At 41.3% G+C, this 19,643-nt stretch overlaps 1 protein-coding gene across 9 annotated transcripts in view; it reads right to left on the bottom strand.

Moving 5' to 3' along the window:
- LOC109638033 (uro-adherence factor A-like) overlaps positions 1 to 19,643 on the bottom strand; it is a 38,989-nt gene that overhangs the window by 3,476 nt on the left and 15,870 nt on the right. For 2 of the 9 annotated variants that reach the window (XM_020100796.2, XM_069523685.1), the window contains 13 exons: positions 15,668 to 15,817; positions 14,631 to 14,962; positions 10,957 to 14,496; positions 8,562 to 9,086; positions 6,265 to 6,353; positions 5,711 to 5,932; positions 5,258 to 5,437; positions 4,711 to 4,810; positions 4,091 to 4,222; positions 3,817 to 3,903; positions 3,447 to 3,545; positions 2,008 to 2,049; positions 404 to 436 (listed from right to left, as the gene is read on the bottom strand). In XM_020100796.2, the coding sequence (XP_019956355.2) occupies positions 404 to 436; positions 2,008 to 2,049; positions 3,447 to 3,545; positions 3,817 to 3,903; positions 4,091 to 4,222; positions 4,711 to 4,810; positions 5,258 to 5,437; positions 5,711 to 5,932; positions 6,265 to 6,353; positions 8,562 to 9,086; positions 10,957 to 14,496; positions 14,631 to 14,962; positions 15,668 to 15,817 (5,531 nt within the window). The remainder of the gene's footprint in view (positions 1 to 403; positions 437 to 2,007; positions 2,050 to 3,446; positions 3,546 to 3,816; positions 3,904 to 4,090; positions 4,223 to 4,710; positions 4,811 to 5,257; positions 5,438 to 5,710; positions 5,933 to 6,264; positions 6,354 to 8,561; positions 9,087 to 10,956; positions 14,497 to 14,630; positions 14,963 to 15,667; positions 15,818 to 19,643) is intronic. The other 7 variants (XM_020100804.2, XM_020100805.2, XM_020100799.2 and 4 more) reach the window with 7 other exon arrangements.

The raw sequence follows: 19,643 nt of genomic DNA, 5'->3' as shown, positions 1-19,643 counted from the left end.
ACCTATACCAGTGGTAAATGCATTTACTTTTATGGCTTTATGTGAAATTGGACATACAGGTGTATGCTGTCAACCTACAGCTTGCCAAATGGGAAGAATTTTTAAAAGATGGTTAAATAATGCAAATGGAGTATAAGCTTCAGTGGAAATATATTTCATTCTACTACATCACACAACAATCTGAAAACCAAACCTCAGAAACTAGTCAAGGATTTACTGAAAGGAAGAATTGACTCGATAAGTTACTCAGGTTATTGTGACTGAAAGATGATGCACAGTTCAAACATTGACACAGTTGTACTGGCAATGAAGACGCGTTCCCTTTTTCTCCACTGGCAAACAGTTGGGTTGGACCAACATTTTTGTTTTTCATTTTAGTTCCTTGTCTTGGAGTACTACTTACTTAGCTGCGGTTTCCTGCAAATCTGTATCCAATCTGGATTCGCATTGTGTGGGAAGGCAGAGAGCAAAGGTTAGGGAAGGGGTCAAACAAATGTCAGGTGCGGCCACATTGTTAGTGCACATGCATACATGAGATTAGAGGACTCTCCTTTATGTCCACTATAGCACTAAGAGTGTTAATATTTGACTAACAATAAAGCACTTTGTGTGGATGGGTGTAGTTCTATACACATGCTCAGTGACACAATGCATGAAGATAGAAACTGACATGGCCTCTTGAATAATGAACAGGGATAAAGTTAGAATGAGTCAGACTTTGTTTTTACATCTATTTGTGCTGATATGTGTATGAGTTTCGGGGAGTTTTCCTTTATACACCAGATCCGTTTGAAGTAATCACACATATGTTAAATATTCCAGAGACTGTCACTGTTTTAATGTTTACATTTTCCTGATGACGCCAGTAGTTGTGTACAAGACTGTCCTCGCCATAGGAAAGTATCAAGGAGCGCGTCAGGGTGAATGGTTGTGTGTAGTTGTAGCAGTGGCCAATCTTTCCCTAACCTCAACCAATGAATCACCCTAAAGCCACCAAAGCTGTGTCTCAGTTCAGGGGCTGCATCCTTCAAAGGGACACCACCTACCCGGCCCAAAACCACCTCCTTTGTGGGCCATGTAGACAATGAAGAGTGGTCTACACAGGTTTTCCGTGATCAGTGTCACCAGCTTTTTCTACCCTTATTGCTGTTGCCTAGCAACAGAGCTGGAGTCAGACATGCCGAGAGAGTTTGAATACCCTTTGGTTTTTTTTAACGTGTACTGTTTGCTGTTCAGTTGAGTTGAAGTGTGATACTCAAGCATTGTACATTTTGTCACTTGGCGGCACTATTTCCTCTTTGAAAATGGTTTGTCACTGAAGCACAATGCATCCTGGGATAGGTTGGACCAGGAAGGATCCATCCGTAGGAGCTTACGGGATAAAAGGACACATTTGTCGGCTGCATTTGAAGGAGCCTTCACAGAAGGGCTGGCCTAGTTGTGACCCAATTGGTCTTCAAATTCAGTCTCTGAAGGATGCGGCCCTGAATTGAGACACAGCTGCTGTGTAGGATTGGAAAAACTAAGTTAAACTAACAATTAACTTATCTCACTTAAGACTGTTATTGGTCAGCCGCAGATAGAATGCTACACCTATTATTCTCAGTTTTTAAAAAGTACAGTCTGTGCTGGTGGTCTCTACAATCTCTTTAAAATAGATGTTGATGTTTTCTGGTTTGTCTGTCCCGCTTTACATTTCCTCTGAATTCCTCAATAGCAAACGATCCGAGCGTTGGGGGTGACTATGTTGTTAGTGCAGGCTTTCTTAGGTTATAGATATTTATTAGAGTTTCACTAAGATGTCACAGATGAGAGGTGAGATGAAACTGTTTACACAGGAATCCATAACACAAACAGAAAATCAGTATCGGGCTTGCTTTATGTTGGATAAGGTGACAGCCTGAGGTCAGTAAAAGGTTAGTCCCAGCTTATGAAAATTAACAGCAGCTTTGAAAAAATGTTTTGCCTAAAAACCTTTAGGCAAAAAAGTGATTGATGCAGATTTACCTCATGCATGCAAATCTGTGTTTACCCCTGTCCCCGTCATACCTTTGGGCAGAGTGAGAGATGTGGAAAAATGCCAATGCAAATCAGGCACAATTTTGCACTGTGTTTGTTTACTGTTTGTTATAGACCAAATACACATTTTCCTCTGACATCACGCTCAGGGTGGGAAGCTCAAATGCTTTTATGAACAGAATCATGATGTGTTGCTGTGATCCAGGTTTATGAATAATGTAAAAACAGATAATCTCACAAAGTATTTCATTTCCCTGCTTAATAACTCATCGGCAACTGGAGAGACTAAATCTGGAGGGACACAGGACCATGTTAGATAGCTGCTAACATTGGCATTCAACCACTTCCTTACTCACATCAATAATAACACTGTTACCTGATACAGTGGGAAAGGTATTTTAATCCTGATATATCAATGGGCCTCTGGGACAAATGTATACAACCCTAAAATGCACTTGAATCCAGCCTGTAATCTACTGCTAATGCTCTATCCAATGGTAAAGTGCCTGAAACAAACCTTTGTGTTTATGTAAACTCAACATTACACAGACACACGTACCAGAGAGCAGAGTGTGACATAACTTGATTGACGTAAACAGAATATTTCCGGGGTGAGGTGAAAAGACACGACAACATTACATTGCTGGATTAGATCCAGTCTATTTTACTTACACTCTTAAATAAATGTGTCCGAGATGAGCACTGACATTTCAATAAAAACATCCCTCTCGACTAGAAAGTGGTTAAATGTCATTGTTAGCTTTTGTCCAATCTTAACTATTAATTCCACAAAAGTCTGTCTGCCTGTCTGTATGCATGAGGAACACATATCTGACAAACCATTCATCTTATTGGCTTCACACATGTGAACTATCAGTGGCTCTGATCAGTTAAGAGGAAGCAAATGAAAACCAGTTTGTCAGCTACTCTGTGTTCATGAATTATAAACCACAGCATTGAACAATTATTCGATAAAAGCATTTCAGCGCGCCCCCCCCAGCATGATTTCAGAAGAAAATGGCCACTGTGTGAATATGGTCTATTTAAAATGTGATCACAGCAGAAATAATATTATTTGTCATTGCCTGTGGCCACGAGGAAAACAAAACACACAAATTTATAAAAAATCCAGACACAACATTAGACACATCTGCAGGTATATAACTTTATACTGTATACGTTAGGTATGTGTTGGATTAAAAAAAAAAATCAACATCCATGCACAGCTGCTGTGAAGAAAAGTTTCAACGATTTCCAGGCTTTAACATCCTTCACTGAACATTTCAACTGTCAAAACTGGATTTAGAATTTTTTCATAAACACCCACACATGACAGTAGAGTAGTGTATACTGTTACTGTAAGAGGGGGAGGTTTGCTGACAGATCCGACCTGAACACTGATATCGTAATCTTACAGATGCACTTACTTGACGATGCTGGGTGGAATGTGGACATACTCCATTGGGATGATTTCTCCAAGCTCCCGCAGACTATTCACATACTTGATCTTACTGCTGAACTTGGAGCTGTAGAAAACGAAAATTAGAAAGGTCTGTTTCACTACTCAAGTGAACTGACTCAATGTTGGTTCCTGGATTTCCAGACTCGTCAAAAATGTATTCTTAGAAATAGTCTGGGCCTATTAAAGTTGCTGCAATTTAATTTGTAGTGTCAAGTGCTAATAGATCCAAACATGGATAAACTATAAAAGAGTTAAGGAGGATTCTTGATTGTACATCCTGTGCTGTAGTGTTACCTACAGTAGTGTCATTTAAACTTAAAGGACAACAGTGAAACCTGATGAAGGGTCTGGTTATTCCCAGCAAAGTCCGTATAAACCAGGAAGGATGAACAATGATGAACATCTTGAGGTTTTTCTTAAGTCTGTTGGACGAAAGCAGAGGCAGAGGAAGTGTGAAATGATTAAAAGTAGCTCTTTTACACTTTCTCCAAATGTACATAGTACACTATATTTACTAGTTTATATACCATATATTTGTGTTACTCGTGACAGTGTCATCAAACTATTCCTACATTACATTTGCTATGCACTTGTTTGTGTGGATATTACCTCCTGTCTATCATTTGGTAGCACTTTTTCATCCAGCTAAAACCGGGCATCCTCCTGCGAGGTGTGGCGCCATTCAGATAAACAATCATGTAATCCTCTGCCACCATTAGTTCCAAGGTACTTATTACATACCTACAAACACAGACAACAGAACACACAGGTAAACAGAGACTGCAACAAAAAGCAAAATTCTACTTTCTTGTTAATTGGTTTGGGCTAAAGGCCTTTCCATTCCATTGAAGGTAGTTTTAATCCTACAGCATGTCATGATAAAGTCATATAAAAGAGCGTTTGCAACTTTGCGTCCATGGGTTTGGTGAAGGACTTTTTCTGTTTCAATGTGGCAGTGCCTCAGTGCGCTAGACTGTGTCCATAAAGGTGTCCAGCTTTGAGGTGAATGGCAGTGGTGACTGTGAGCCAGGCCAAACATCATCAACAAACCTAATTATTGCTCTTGTGGCTGAATGACAAGAAAGACTCCAACCCTCGTGGGAACCATTGACGGAAGAGTAGGCGCTGTAAGCTCAGCAACTTAATACCTGTGATTTTGGGATGATGTGTGGGGTTCTAATGTCTGTGTGTCCACATGTGCTTGAGCCACGAAGTAAAACTTTACTTACAGAAAAAGGTTTTCCATGACATAACTGTAATTATCACAGTCGCTGTCTGGAAGGAAACATGCTGCGAACACAATGATGGCATTCTGTTCGGCGTAGTAACCTGAAAGCATAAAACACAGGACAATCAAAGTGGGTCTCACTTGCAGTACATAGAGACCTGCGCTTTCTTAGCTATATAATTTAAAAAACATTCTCTTGTATTTGCTATAGAACAATAGACAACATTTAGTGTCAGATGACCTGCTGGATTCCTGTGCATTTCACTTTGAGGCTTAAATTATTGTGTCTCAGAAATAAAGAGATTTAATGCCTCCATCTATTGTCTGAACAGCATTTGAGCTCCCCACTTCCCAGCATTTGACCGTGATGTCAGAGGAAAATGAACCAATTAACCAGGACCCATCAATTAGCACTAATAGTAACATGGGTCACATTTGTAGTGGAATTATGTGAGAATGAGGACATCAACAGGTCAAAAGATCCAAAGTTATGAAACACAGAGTCTTGGTGAAATTATGGATTTTAGTGTTTGTGGTAGCATGTGTACCTCCGTGAGAAATGACTCTTTTGTACGGCTCAATGCTCTTCATATCAATGCGATGCTCCTGCTCTCCAATCACCACACTCCGCCACAGTCGGCTGTCCCTGCTCCCCTCGGCTGAACTGTGTCCTGTGGTGACGTCACTTGAAGCTACTCCTGCACCCAGATCAGAATCTACTGAGTCCCCTGTTTGTGACATGAGTGATACATATAAATTAAGATATGATAAGGTCGTGTATAAGTTGTATAGGATTTACAAGAAGACAGGGCAGAAACAAAAGGAATGTTTATTTAATTTCTTTCTTAAGCATAATAGGTGGTGGAGATCACAAATGATCTCGAATGGGTTGAGATGAAAATGATGGATTCTGCCACATACATACTGTAAAAGAGCAGAGTCTGCCATCTCCTGTGTGCATTTAGACGTATTCATACTGTATCTTCAGGCGTCTGTCTCACCGTGTCTGGTCAGCTCCAGTGAGTCGGCCTCGTCTGGTGTGTCCAGCTCATCAATGTTGATGTCCAGGTCGTCTCCAGTATCTAAGGCCTCATCCTCTGTGTCCAGAGCGTCCTCTGAGAGCAGAGACCCCTCACTGTGGTCCAGAGACACGTTCAGTGGCGGAGCAGCCAACTTCCTCCTTTGATTTGAGCTGCCCGACACATCTGCCGAGGAGGCTGGGTCTGCTCAGAGAGAGATTTTGTATTACATGATACTACATAAACTTCGTCAGTAGTGGTTGAGTACATGGAGGGCATTTGTTAATTAATCCAAGTATTCTAAATTATGTTAATTATCACTTTTAGACAACTTAAATATGACATTAGCAAATTCAAACAGTTTCTTAAATCCCCACAAAACATTACGTATTGGTATTCATCTTAAAATTCAACAGTTGACCATTACATCTAATCTTAAACTAATTAGGTGCAACAAAAATCTCCAGCACTCAAACTTTACTGTGAATAACTGAGACAATATACAGTAGTTTTAGTTTATCTTGCTATTTATTTACCTTCTCTGTTATCCAGCTCCTCAGCAGCTTCCTCACTGGAGGCCATCTTCATCATCATCCCTGCTGCACTGTCCCTCTGTTGGGAGTGTCTGCTCAGAGGCACAGAGAGGCAATAATGAACCACAACATAGATTACCACTGCTATCACCACTGCCACCATAGGCACAGCTACACATAGTATTGGGCCAAACAAGCCAAAGAAAATCATCGACAGAAAACCTCACTTTTCCCATGACATTGAATGAGGGAGAAAGTTTAAAATCTGTTCATCTCACAGCAGATACGAAAGATTACAGAAGTGACAAAGCAGACGCACAGAAAGCGACTCACTGCTTCTTTCCCAGGCTGCACGTGTGGGCTGAGGAAACAATACTGAGCTGTGTTGCTACCTCCCCCTACCAAAGCCCCTTTTAACAGACTCTGATTAGCATACGGCCTGCTAACAATAGAGGCAGTGCAGAGAATCCAGTGCACATGCTTATAAACATGAAGAAACACACGTACACACAAACAAAGGCTGTGTTTTCATCTTTTTTTAAATCTCAGGACACTTACCTTCCCCTCACTCTGTTTTCTCCCAGCATGAGTGACTGAACCACTCTTTCCACTATCAAGTCACATGACCACTTGATTATGGAAAGTGTGTATTTGTGCAACTACACACACACACACACACACACACACACACACACACACACACACAGAGACAGGGGAGGGTTGTGTATCTCAAAGAGGGGCCAGGGTCATCTGAATTACAAAGTGGGGAAAAACACCCCGATGCATCTACTAATGAGGAACAATTATACTTTTTCTTTTTCATGTGTAATATTACAGCTCATGTGCAATAACACTATTCATTGTATTACTTCAATATAATGTGTAATATTCCATATTATTGTTTATATCATAACTACATACTGACACTTTTGTTTAGAAGCCTGTTAGTTTCACTGTCTCATTTCTTTTGTTATTTCTATTTGGCACTAATTACTAATTTCATTTACAATACAATACAATTTATACTTTTATCTTTATTTTCACTAACATTTTTAGACTGAACACTCTCTCACTATTGTTTTATTCACTGGATTATATTGTGTCTATCTCTTCAAAACACACTCTCACACAGAGTGCACGTACAATCACTGAAAAGTGATTCCAGAACAAGACTTTAGATTTTGACTTTTGATTGAGAAAACATAACTTGGATGAAACATTCTGTCAAATTTTAAGCCGATATATTTGGACTTTTAGATTTTAATATGTGTTGATAAATTAAATAATGCAACTCAGTGGCATATTTTGTTAAAACCTACAAATTACCATGTCTTTCAAGGTCCATGTCAGTTCCATTAAGAGCCGCATGTGTCATGACTCTGGAATCAAGACCTTAACTCTTAGATAAAGAATATCTTGGATTTGTTTTTTGTGGTTTTTCCTCCTAGTGTTTGGATCTGTTTCTTTTTGAGTTCTGTGTTTCCTGTTTTATTTTGTAGTTTTGCGCCTCATGTGTTTCTGACTTAACTTCCTGTCTTCGTCCTGTTTCCTGCACCTGTTCCTCATGTGTTTCACCTGTGTTCAATTAGCCCCACCTCCCCTGTGTATATAAGTCTCTGTGCTTCAGATCATCTTCATTTATCTTTCCCACCTCGATGGTTTTTCATGGTTTATGCTCTCTAGTGTCTTCTCAATGTTTCCAGTGTCTTCTTGTTCCCTGTTTTTTTTTCTTTTCAGTTTAGCCTGATGAGTATTTTTTCTGTTTGTGTATTATTGGACTTAAAAACCTTAGTACCCTTTGCATTTTATTAAAGGACACTTTTTTGTTTGACTTCTTTTTTTGCTTCTGAATTTTTGGGTCCACCTGCTCCTTAAACTCTGACAGCATTAGTAAGGTAGAAACTAAATTCTGATGACCAGTATTGTTCTATTTGATCAGCAGAGATAATAAAAGTTAAATTATTGTGAAGGGTGGGGGTGCAATATATTTTGAGAAGTTGAAATAGATACATCCCTGCTTCTTTAATCCTTAAATATGATGCAATGAGGAATTACACGTCATGTAAAGATATTACGTGATGTGTACTTCTTGACTGAATTTAATGACTGATTACAGTTTTAAATTAATCACTGTCTTTAGAAATACCAATTAAATAAAAACTTTTTCCTCAAAGTTGGCATTTGCTGATACCAGTGGGGTAAATAATGAAATCTTAGCCAGTAGAACTTAAGCGTTACACTGAGAGCTGCTGAACCTTGAATTTTCTGTCCAAATTCAATCTGTACGGGTGAAAGCTCACCTTGACAGGGGAGAGTGAACATATCCCTCCTGCACGTACCGTGCATGATCTTCCCTCTCAGGCTGGACATCGGATTGGTAGAATGGCTGTCCCTCCAACTGGTATTGAGCATGGTCCATCTCATACTGACATTGGCCGTCAGTTTGATACTGAGAGCACTGAAGTTGAGAGGCTTCATCTCCATACTGGTTTTCAGCCATATACTGATACTTGGAATCATCCGGAGTGTACTCAGCGTTAACTCCAGTTTCATAGTAGCTCTCAGCCTGGTCAGACCCACACTGAATAGCTGCTGGATCAGTTGTAAACTCAGCGTAGACAGCTGTGGTGTTCCACTGGCTGTTGGATTTGGTTTCTACACAGGTTGAGTGCGTGTTCTGGATTTCAGTTCTTTGGTCAATGTGATGGTAGTTGTAGCCATACTGGGTCTGACCCTGAGATTCATCGTGACTTCCTGTCCACTGATATGCAGCATTTTCATTGGCTGGCTGGGAAGGCAGCGGGGATGTCACATCTTGATGTCTTCTTCCAGGGGAATAAGTGCAGAGAGAAAGAGAAATTAATTCAGGATTTGTCGATACAAATGGAGTACAATCAACCTCATCCATCTGAGCTAGGAATTATTTATCTGTGAAAAACTTCTGAGATAACATTTTCACCCAATTTTTTATTGAGCTGTTTGAGTACTGGTGTGGTCAAATACTCAACAATTGAGAGTTGGGTTTTTGACCTGTTAGCTTATTGGAGCAGTGTTATTATGAGTGGGCCCTGTCTAGGTATTTTTTGCATGCATGTCCACAAGGGTGATGTGAAGTGCATTCCTGTCTTCAGTCCCCTGATCAAGGAAACACAGCAATGTCTCATCAAAATTAACAAATTCTTCTCCAAAGGTTAATGGCTTCTTTCTCAGCATGTGCCCCACACTTCCACCAAAAGTAATTAAAATATGTTTGGTAGTTTTTGCACAGTCATGCTCACAGATCAATAGCAATGAAAACATAACTTCCTTGGTGGAGGTAATGATTTCTGAGGAGGGAAGTGTTTAACATATTTCTTTGGCTTTAAGGATCCAAACAAAGTGCGTAACGCTGAACGGAAAATGAAAGTTTGTTTGTTTATAGAAAACTCTAGAGGGAACTTTTAATTGAATTAAATCCAGACAAACCTAACTGTTTTAACTCCAAGATATAAATTCACCACTCATATAAATTCATACCGTGTAATACTCATCTGCAATATGAAAAGTAGCAGTTTGCTTTATATACAGGATATTCAAAACATTGACAACAACATAGACCCAAATACGTTACATACTTTTTACTAGTTTACGAGTTTAAGCTGCAGGGACAAACTTTTCTTCCCTGATACACTAGATATTAACTTAGAACACGCACACACAGGTTTTCACGCATACAATCACACCAACACCTTGGAAGAGAGCTAGGGGAGCTGTTTTCATTAGCTGTGGTGGGGCTCCAGCTGTAATGAGGCAGGTAATGCATATTTAATGAGGCATAAACAGATTTATAAGCACACACAGAGAGGTGTGGATGGAGGCTTGCTGTTGAACATATGAAATACACACACACACACACACACAAACTTGTTTCCTCAGGAGGGCCTTCCAGCTTGATTTCAACAGTCTGTTCAGCAATTCTAATATTCCTCTGACATACAGACTTGATTGAGGAAAACTGCAGAGACTCGAAAACCCAGCAGAGAACAAAGAGGGAAAGAGAGGAGTGTGTGTGTGTGTGTGTGTGTGTGTGTGTGTGTAAGTGTGCGTGGGACAGGCACAAGTGTGCACAGGCACTGTTCATTCACTCATTCTGAGAACAGAAAATCTGTTGTAAAGAAAAAAACAGAATGCTGGAACTTTAACATGTTTAACTGTGGCCTATCAGCACAAGCTAAATGACCTTCACTCACACTGTATTGGGCTGGAGGCAGAACCAAAACTATCTGCATAGCAATATACACAATTCACTACATGTACAGTAAAGTAGTATATGAGAGATCTATTTGTTATTTGGGTTTACAAACCTTTTAAGAGAAGTACTGTAATAATTTTCTTATTGTCTTTTTATATAAACATTATAAAAACATTTTAATGTTATTATTTTTTACGTATTGAACGAGGGCTGTCAAACATTTATTTGAACGTGGGGAGGGGAGTTCATGTTCAAACTGGAATGACCCATTCAAATTGAAAATATAGTCTAGAGGCGGTTTTGTCAGTCTGAAGTAGTTTGCCTCGCGATCCAACAGAGGGCACTCAGTATCAGCTCGACCTACTGCGTGCCCTCATGATCTATTAGTAAAGCTTGACAGTAATGTCCTGTTGTAGCAGCACAGAGCTTAAGACACAGCATATGAGTTGAGGAGTGTTGCTTACCTTGAAACAAGTGAGTAGCCATCTTGAGATGCTTCATGGCTTCCAGTCTGTTGGTCAGATAAACATTCATCATGATCAACAGTCCTTACAGGTTGTCCATTATAGCAATCCACTGTGTCCTGAGGGAACCTGCCCTGCTTCATCTCAAGTGTTTGAAAATCAGTTTGCCCAAACGATGAACCTCTGCTCAGCTCCTCAGTGAAACTTAACAAATCACAAGATCCTAACAGTTGTTTTTCTTCCCTCTCATTCTGTACTTCTGGAGTTGATTTTGTCAGGGTAGTGTGCTCCATATCTGTTTCCTCCTCCTGCTCTTCCTCATCATTCTCTTCTTCCATTAAATCTCCAGAAAATGGTAATCCAAGTCCTCTGTCAGTAGAAATCCCAGATTCACTAAATGGGGTACCAGCCAAAGAACTGGGATGGGACACTGAACTGTTGCTAAGTACAGGGGATTGTATTTCAGATGGGGCCTGCGGTGTGTCCTGTCTCACTAACTGACCCCCCCAGTCTTGAAAATCTCCCAAAGAGGTTGGACATAGTGGAGGTGCGGAGGGCGACTGTCCACCCTCATCTGAATCTTCCATTGAGATCTGTGAGTGGACATAAACTTCCTCTCTGGCTTTTAAGAAGTTATCTGACGGATATCTCAATGAAGGAGACACACTTCTGGCCACGGTGCTTGACTTATCGTCTTCTACCTGTGTTTGACTGTAGACTTTTGGTCTCGAATGAGACTGATGAAAAGCTTCTGAGATAACTTTTGATTGGCTGGGACTGAAGGTTTCTGACACCAAGTGATGCGTTATATTGTCCAGATCATGATAAGTGGGTAAGACAGCTTGATTCTGTTCCATATCTGCGCTCTTTTGACTTTGACCTTTTTGTTCTGTCTTCTCCTGATGCTCCTTATGTGCACCTTGGACCTGGGTTTGCAGCACTGTGGCAGCATGGAAAAGCGTGCTAAATGTCTCCATGAACTTACTTGTTCCTTTGGTTTGCTTGTCTCCCTGTTTAGGCCTGTCATGCCACTCTCTCTCTGCTTCTTTTACTGTGCCTGACACAACGATGCATTCCATTTCTAGGCCTGAGGATGAATCTCCGTCTGAATTGGACCTGGCTTCGTCTCGACTACCTGAGTGCAGGCTGTCAGGGCTACATTTTAATGTATCTCTCTTCCCACTAGAGCTGGAGCTAATTATTTTGCTTTCCACATCTCCATTCTCTTTGTTGGACCCCCTTTGGATTTCATTGGCAGTCCTATCTTCTGTGATTGACAGAGCATTTGACAATGAAGCCGATTCTGAGCTGTCCCAATTCACATGACTTGAGGACTGTGATTGTTCAGTCAGGATTTGAGTCTCAGCAGCTTCTCCTCGGCTTGAACGATAAGTGGCAGATGAATAGTCGACCAAAACAAATGGGGAATAATCACTGGGTTGCTCTACCCAATCTGCCTCTATTGATCCTCCTTTTCCTTTGTTATCATATTCACTCTCAAGAGAACTTCCTCCACTAGTTCCCTCAAATAAGAACACCTGGCTGACTGGATGTTCTTTAACTGAAATCACTGCTCTGCTCTCAGTTTTTCCCAGAGTAATAGCCGTCTTGGATTCATCGAGTGTCTCATCTAACTGAATAGGTTTTGTCAATGCTATAAAAGGGCTAGACTGCCCCTCAAGCTGTATAATGTCCATTACGGGGCTAGCATAGGTCTCAGGGGAGGATGTCTGGCTCCACTGACCAGCTCCTACGTTGTCATATTCTGAGGTGGAGTTTACCATGCCAGGAACAGGTAAGTCCCACATGTTTGTGTCTGGATGTGGCGAAGTTTCCTTTTCTGAATGTTCAGATGCCAAGTTCTGCATGTCATCCTCCCCAGTTTCTTCACCCTGTGCTCTACTCTCTGCAGCTTCTATGACTATTCTCACATTGTGCTCATTACCTCCCCACTCCACTTTCTCAGGTGTATGACTAATCACTTTCCTCACGTCGTTCCCCACCTCTATGGCTTTTTCTTCTTCTGACTCTTTGCCTGCACAAGTCTCTGGAGAATCACTGGCATCCGGTGATCCCATGTGGCTGAGTTCCTTTCCATTGTCAGGTCCTTCGGGGCTTGTCACAGTGGAAGAGCTGTCTTCCTGTATGGTGGTGTTCCACATCTCCATTCCACCATTACAGAATCCTGGTGGACTTTCCACGGATGTACCACCCACAACACTGGGGTTCACCCCACAGAAAGAACCAGAGTTTTCAGACAGGTTGTCAGGGGTTGTGAGAGGTGATAGACTGTCATCTCGGATTGTCATATTCCACATATCTAGTGATTCAGGGTAAGATGTGGTGGTTCCACTATCAGATTTAAGAAATCCCTTTTGAGCAGAGTAAGTCCAGAAGTCTAGGAGCTCCATCTTTCTGTCGTCCTTTTTACCCTGGACCCCTTCATCCTCTTCTTTAGATGTGTCTGGTGTTAACATATTTAAGATTGCTTTCTTTCTTGACACAGATTTTGTCTTTTCTCTCGCTCCAATAATACCAGCTTTCCATTTTCCAGTTCCCTCCTCCTCTGGCGGTGTCAGTTGCAGATCAGCCAAAGTAACAGGGTTCCACAGTTCCTTCAGTACAGAATCTGTGTTCCAGTTCTCATTTGAGTCAGTCTGCCCACTGACCAGACTAAGCTGAGGTTGAAGGGTCTTTGGCCTCTGGTGGGGATTCTTTAAGATTTCCTCCCTGCTTTCCCTTTCAGTGATCGACTCGTTGAATCCAATGTCCTCTACAATATTCTGTGGGCTCTCGTATTCTTTGGTCCTATTCGAGGCAATATTATCACTTGCGGACAGTGCTCCTTGTGTGTCAAAGCAAAGTTCATCCCACGTCTCTGACAAGGATGATGACATACTGTCCTTTCGCTGTAGGCCATTGATCCTTTCAGCTACATCTTCTGGGAAGAACCTGATCGCGCAACTGTTGGGTGGGCAGCTACCAGCCAGGCTGTTGACTGGGGTTGGAGGAACCACAGTGTCCATTATCTCATTCCCATGGTTTTGACCATGGTGGTCAATTGAAGAATTTCTACTATCACTAGAAAAATCCAGGAAACTCAGTTCTTCAAGTTCTGATAAGTTGGAGCTAGCTGCTTGCCCTTTTAGCCCCCCGTCTCCTCTTACTTGAGAATTTGACAGTTCCCCTCCTGCTGACAAAGAGGGGTCATTGCTCTGTAGTGGGTCAAAACTAAAGAGGTCAAAGTTGTCAGTCTTATTTCTGCCAGCGCGGTGCTTCCTCCTCTCAAGTGGGACAGGAGGGGAGAGAGATGACAACCCTAGGGGAGAGGGGTTTCTCAGGAGGAGTCCTCCTGGCCCTGCTGCTGGACCACCTCCTGCTATAATCTCACCGACTGGACTGTCATCACTAAGGAACACTGAACTCTCCTTGGAGGAGCGGCTACTGCGGATGGTGGTCAAACCGCTGTCAGGGCTCACTAGCTCACCACCAGCACTGACTCCTACACCTCCTGTGTCCTCCTCACCATCTGTCATCACCCTATATACAGAGATAAAACAATCCAGTTATTGATTTTGCCCCAAATCATGAATAAATAATGTTTTTTTTCAAATTGCTTGTTTTGATGACTTCTACTGATGATAGGTTAAAAAAATCAGGAATTTATTTAATACCTTGCTATTGCCACCACATCTGCACTGCCTCCCTCGGCCCTCTCTATGTCAGATGTGTCCATGTCATTGATACCAGATGATCCCTGGGAGAACTCCACACTGCCTGCTACTCCCTCTGTGGAAGAGGTCCGACTGCTGGGGTGGCAAGCTAATACTGAGCTGCGTCTGTCCACAAAGTCCTTGAGGAAGCTCTGGATTTCCTCCTCCAGCAGAGGAGGAGTACTAGAGGACGGGGAAGTGTTGATAGGGATGTGGTAAACCTGGAGATTCTCCCGAGCCTCCAGTTCACGAGAAAGAGACCAGCTGGAGGAGTCTTCCAGCTCACAGCAGATCTGCAATGAGAGCCATTTCACCTTTCTTATACAAATTACTTTTTACAGAGGTAAAAAAAGAATTTCATCACTGTTTCCATAATGATGAACATATCACAATAACTATCAACAAATTTAAAGACTAAATTATACCAAAAACAAAGGGAACCTGCTTGTCTTGGTTCCGGTATCATGCCAAATGTTCCAGCTAGTAGCAAACATTTCAAGTGGCCATTGAGGTTGAGATAAGATGCTGTGTGCTATTAACCATCCACATGTGTCATTACCCATAATCTGGACGTAGGTAAACAGTATATTTCCCCCATTTTATAATGTATATGTCCCATCCATCAAACCAGTCCATCAAACATGAGTCCCTGGTGTTTTCCATTCCCTCATCAAAACCTGTCTTCCCACCATGTTTGCCAAAATCCAGTGAGGTGCACAACAGTCTCTTCTTGTTCATTTTGATCATCATCTCCTGACCAGCATTACTAGAGGTTATTACCATGTGTAACACATCACACCTCTCCTGTCAAGCTGTTGTCCATGGCAATCTAACAAATCGAATATTCTAACTAAGGATTTTGAGAAAAAATGGAAATAAACCACTGAAAAGAGACATGACTATTTCTTTAACGTATGGCCAGTAACCACATCACTAAAAAAGAACTGCCTCTTCCAAAGCTTGTCTTGTGTGTCACAGTTAACTCAAGGCTGATTTACCTGGTTTAGGATATCTGTGTCATTTGAGTAGACAGCCACCTGCTGGCAGAGATGATGAACTGTATCATTGCTGGACAAGAGAACCACCAGACAGTCAAGGTCATGGCTTTGACTGAATGATTTCAGTCCCCCCACATAACTAGGCCAGTGCTGGAAGAGAGAAAAGAAACAAAGCAAAACAGAAAAAAATGTGATTTACAACTTTTTAAAATTTACTCCATTAATGAAAACTTTTTTAAAAAGCAATTACACTTACTATAATAGTCTAATAAACGTTTTGTAACATTTTGATTACAGCTGTTTGAGAAACTTTGTTAGACCCCCGCCTTTTATTGCGCATATGATTGAATTTTGTTTTAGTAAATCTGAAGTGGTTGAAGTCAGCCTTCATCTGTAGCAATGAGATACGAAGCTGTCAGAACGCACAGAGGGGTAGAGAGACACTTTGTGATTTATTGTCTGAAAATTAACTGTTTGCTCTTAAAACAGCCACCATGCACAGATTATGGTAATTTACTGACACTCACAGTGATTGATGGATGGAAAGTTGCATTAATTAATTGTTTTGTTTGTCAAGGGAACTTGTTTTTTTCTTTCTCTCTGAAATGATTAACAGCAAAATTATGGCAGCCACAATTTGCAATGCAGGGTTATACATAAAGTTTGAAAACATATTTGCCTGATTAATCTAAATCGGTTGTACTGTTTGCTTTGAGAAGTTCTCAACAATGTTCTCGTGCTTATTTAAGTAGAACTTTTAAAAAACAAGCTGTGGGAAAACGAGGAAGTTGTGTGTGAGAAGATGTGAAAACATAATTTCTTTCATAATTCAAACAGTCCAATGATCTGAATGTGTGCATCTTCTTTTTTCTGTGTGTTACAGTGTGTGTGGTCCTTCTCTCTGCTTGAGCCCATGTGTGTGTGAGTGTGTTTGTGTGGGTCCACTGAAAATGATTGATGAGCGCTTCAGGCGCTGTATCTGCCCAGGCTGTGTCAATATTAACCTGTGAGGATGAGGGGGCTACAACACTCCTCCCCCTGTTCCTCCCACCACCCCTCCATCCTTTTCTCTCTCTCCACAATATGGCTGCTGTCATACTCAGGCTCATCAATCCTCACACACACACACAACTGCCAACTTCTCTGACACCACCATTTCTCAACACTGATATCCTGATGAGTGCAATGAAGCCTCCCAAGATTCGTTAAAACACACATATTCACTCACTTAACACACAAGTGAAAGCGCATGAAGCCTTAACACACAAGGATACACACAATAAGCCACCATCCGTATATAGTGCAATCTGTATGTACACATATGAGTTCTGGTAAGGCAATAAAGTCTTCAAGATTTACAGTACAATATAAACAGAAATGTTAAAATGATGCCGATACTCTTGACGCTACCACCCAGCTGCGTGCATACAGTATGCACACACACAAACATCGTCAGAAAACGAGCAGAGTGCAAATCTCCGCGATAACACGCAGGGCGACAGTCTGTCTGCCATTTGGCTCTTAACTGAGTAAATTACTACTCATATTGCCTGCCCCTCCTTTCCCTCCCTCTCTCTGCCACCTCCAGATAAACAGATTGCCTCTTCTTATAAATTACCAACATGTTCGCTATAAAAATCCACTTGCTAACTGTCTCCAAGAACCTTCGTATCTGGACACGGAAAAACTGCATCTCATTTAATGAGGTTTTTAAGACATAAACAGAGTTGCTTTACTTACTTTCTATTAACTTTTTATTCAAGAGCATCTGTTAATATTGCCATGTTTTGTCATTAAAGTACAAAATATGCTTCAGAAAATCCAAAAGTCAAGATTATTGCAAAGTCAAGTACACAGAAAATATGAAGTCAGGAGCAATGTTTCACTGACGCAGATCTCTTATCCCTAATCATTTTTATAGTGAAAAAGAGAGTATAAAATCCAAATCCAATCTCTTACAAGTGTTCCGAGTTTCCATTATACAATAAGAGAAAAAACATCAAAAACTAAATATAGGTAATACTTAAAACATAATAAAAAACTAAAAAATGAGTTTCACGACACAAAGGCAGAAAGACACTATCAGTTTATCAAGACAAGAAAAATAAAAATAAATAATAGTGTCAGTAATAAAAAATTTCTTGGGTTTTGAAGAAGGAACTTTGTCGTTTTTGAGGTCTGGTAATATGACAGCATCACTACCACTTAGAAATGTAGTTTTTCTCATTCAATTATATTCTTTAAACCTAAGTCAACATGGTTTTTGATCCTTTTCATTGCAAATAAGTTTCTGTTTTTACTTTTTCATGATGTGACTACAGATTAAAAAATAATAACAAGTGTGAGAAACAATTATGAGGATAATAATTAAACCGTGATCAAGTCTTCAGTCTTAGTTTGCATTTTGCATTTTGTGTCCTTTTCCTGTTGTAACCTGTTTCTCCATCACCTGTGTGCCTCACTTTGCAGCTTCATCTTTCTCCCACTCGGCTCCAATCTCCACACACACACACACACACACACACACACACACACACACACACACACACACACACACACACACACACACACACACACACACACACACACACACACACACACATACTCTCCCTCTCTCTCCAACTCTCACACACACCCTCCCTCTCTCTCTTTAGTTGTCTTTGCTCCACAGGTAGCAAGTCTTTAGCGGCTGCTTGCAGTTCTCCCAACCTGCCATCATTATGCACAATAGCCTTAGGTACAAAACTCAGGCCTCATAACTCACGCCCCGCGCGCGCAAATTCCCGTGCAAACACAGTCAAAGCAAAAACACATTTCCTGCTGTCGCCAACATCTCTGGCAAAGAATTAATCAAGCGTTCATCCATTTAGGCTCTTTGCATACCCTTTCCGTCAGAACACAGAACGCTAAGAGAGTTGCGAGTTCTTCTCAGGCGATCGTTTCACCACCCTGATGAATCCATCAAGCGAGGTTTGATTTATACATCTGTCTGTGATCACAGCGGTACAGCTACAGCAAATGGGGTGGCAAGGAGCGAGCTGACACCACCCAGCTCAAACACACGCATGCCAATGTGCACGCACATGCACACATGTGCAATATATAGCTTTTACAACACACACACGCGTGCATTTGCTCACAAACCAAAAGCTCTACTCTCAGGAGCGTGCACACACATACTGCTTATGAAGTTTTGGAGGGAAAAGGGGAGGGTGGGTGTAAAAGTTTGTAGAGAAAGAAGCTCTTTCTGTCTGTCTCTCTCATATGGGCCTTCTCGGCATGCTTCATTCACTCAGCTCTAAGTGCAGGGATTTTGGGGCCAAGATGCAGCGCTGAGTCTATAAATGTTTTGTTTTGTTTGTTTGTTTGCCCTCAAAGCCAGAGGAAGCCACAGGGGGAGGATGAAAATGAAGGAAGATAAACAATGAATGTTTCTGAAGAGATGATGATGAGGAGGAACCATCAGTGCAAAGTTAGTAAAGATACAGTGTGATGACTTTCCTGTGCAGTGGTTTTCTTAACTTGTTTAAATGCCACATTTGTGTGTATACAGCGAATTCTATTCAGTTCAAAACCCGAAACAAATTGATGACAAAATATGTCAAGTTCCAGACAAAGGAGATATGTTTCTTTGTGCCCCGCTAACAAAAACAACAGCGAACAGAGTAATGATGTACCATCAGCATGTGTTTATAAATGCAGATTTATAAGGGGAATATTTGAATCATCTCTCAGTTTGATGCCAAGAAAATCACTGCGGTGCATGAACATGAGAACCAGGAAGTCAGAGAGAGACAGAAAGATCGAGGGATGGAGGGGCGGGACACCCTGGCTCCCTGGTCTTCAATCTTAGTCCCTGGGAGGCCCACCCTGCACCTGCTGTCTCCTAGTGCCTCTCATCAGAAAGGCATTTAGCGAGTGCTGTGGCTGCGGGCCCCTTCATTAGCGACCATAATTATTTGTGCAAGTGGTGTAG

The sequence above is a fragment of the Paralichthys olivaceus genome, chromosome 4 (genome assembly GCF_024713975.1).
Source record: "Paralichthys olivaceus isolate ysfri-2021 chromosome 4, ASM2471397v2, whole genome shotgun sequence".
Classification (NCBI taxonomy): Eukaryota; Metazoa; Chordata; class Actinopteri; order Pleuronectiformes; family Paralichthyidae; genus Paralichthys; species Paralichthys olivaceus.
The sequence above is the reverse complement of the archived record's forward strand: the minus strand, read 5'-3'. Positions and strand labels throughout refer to the sequence as shown.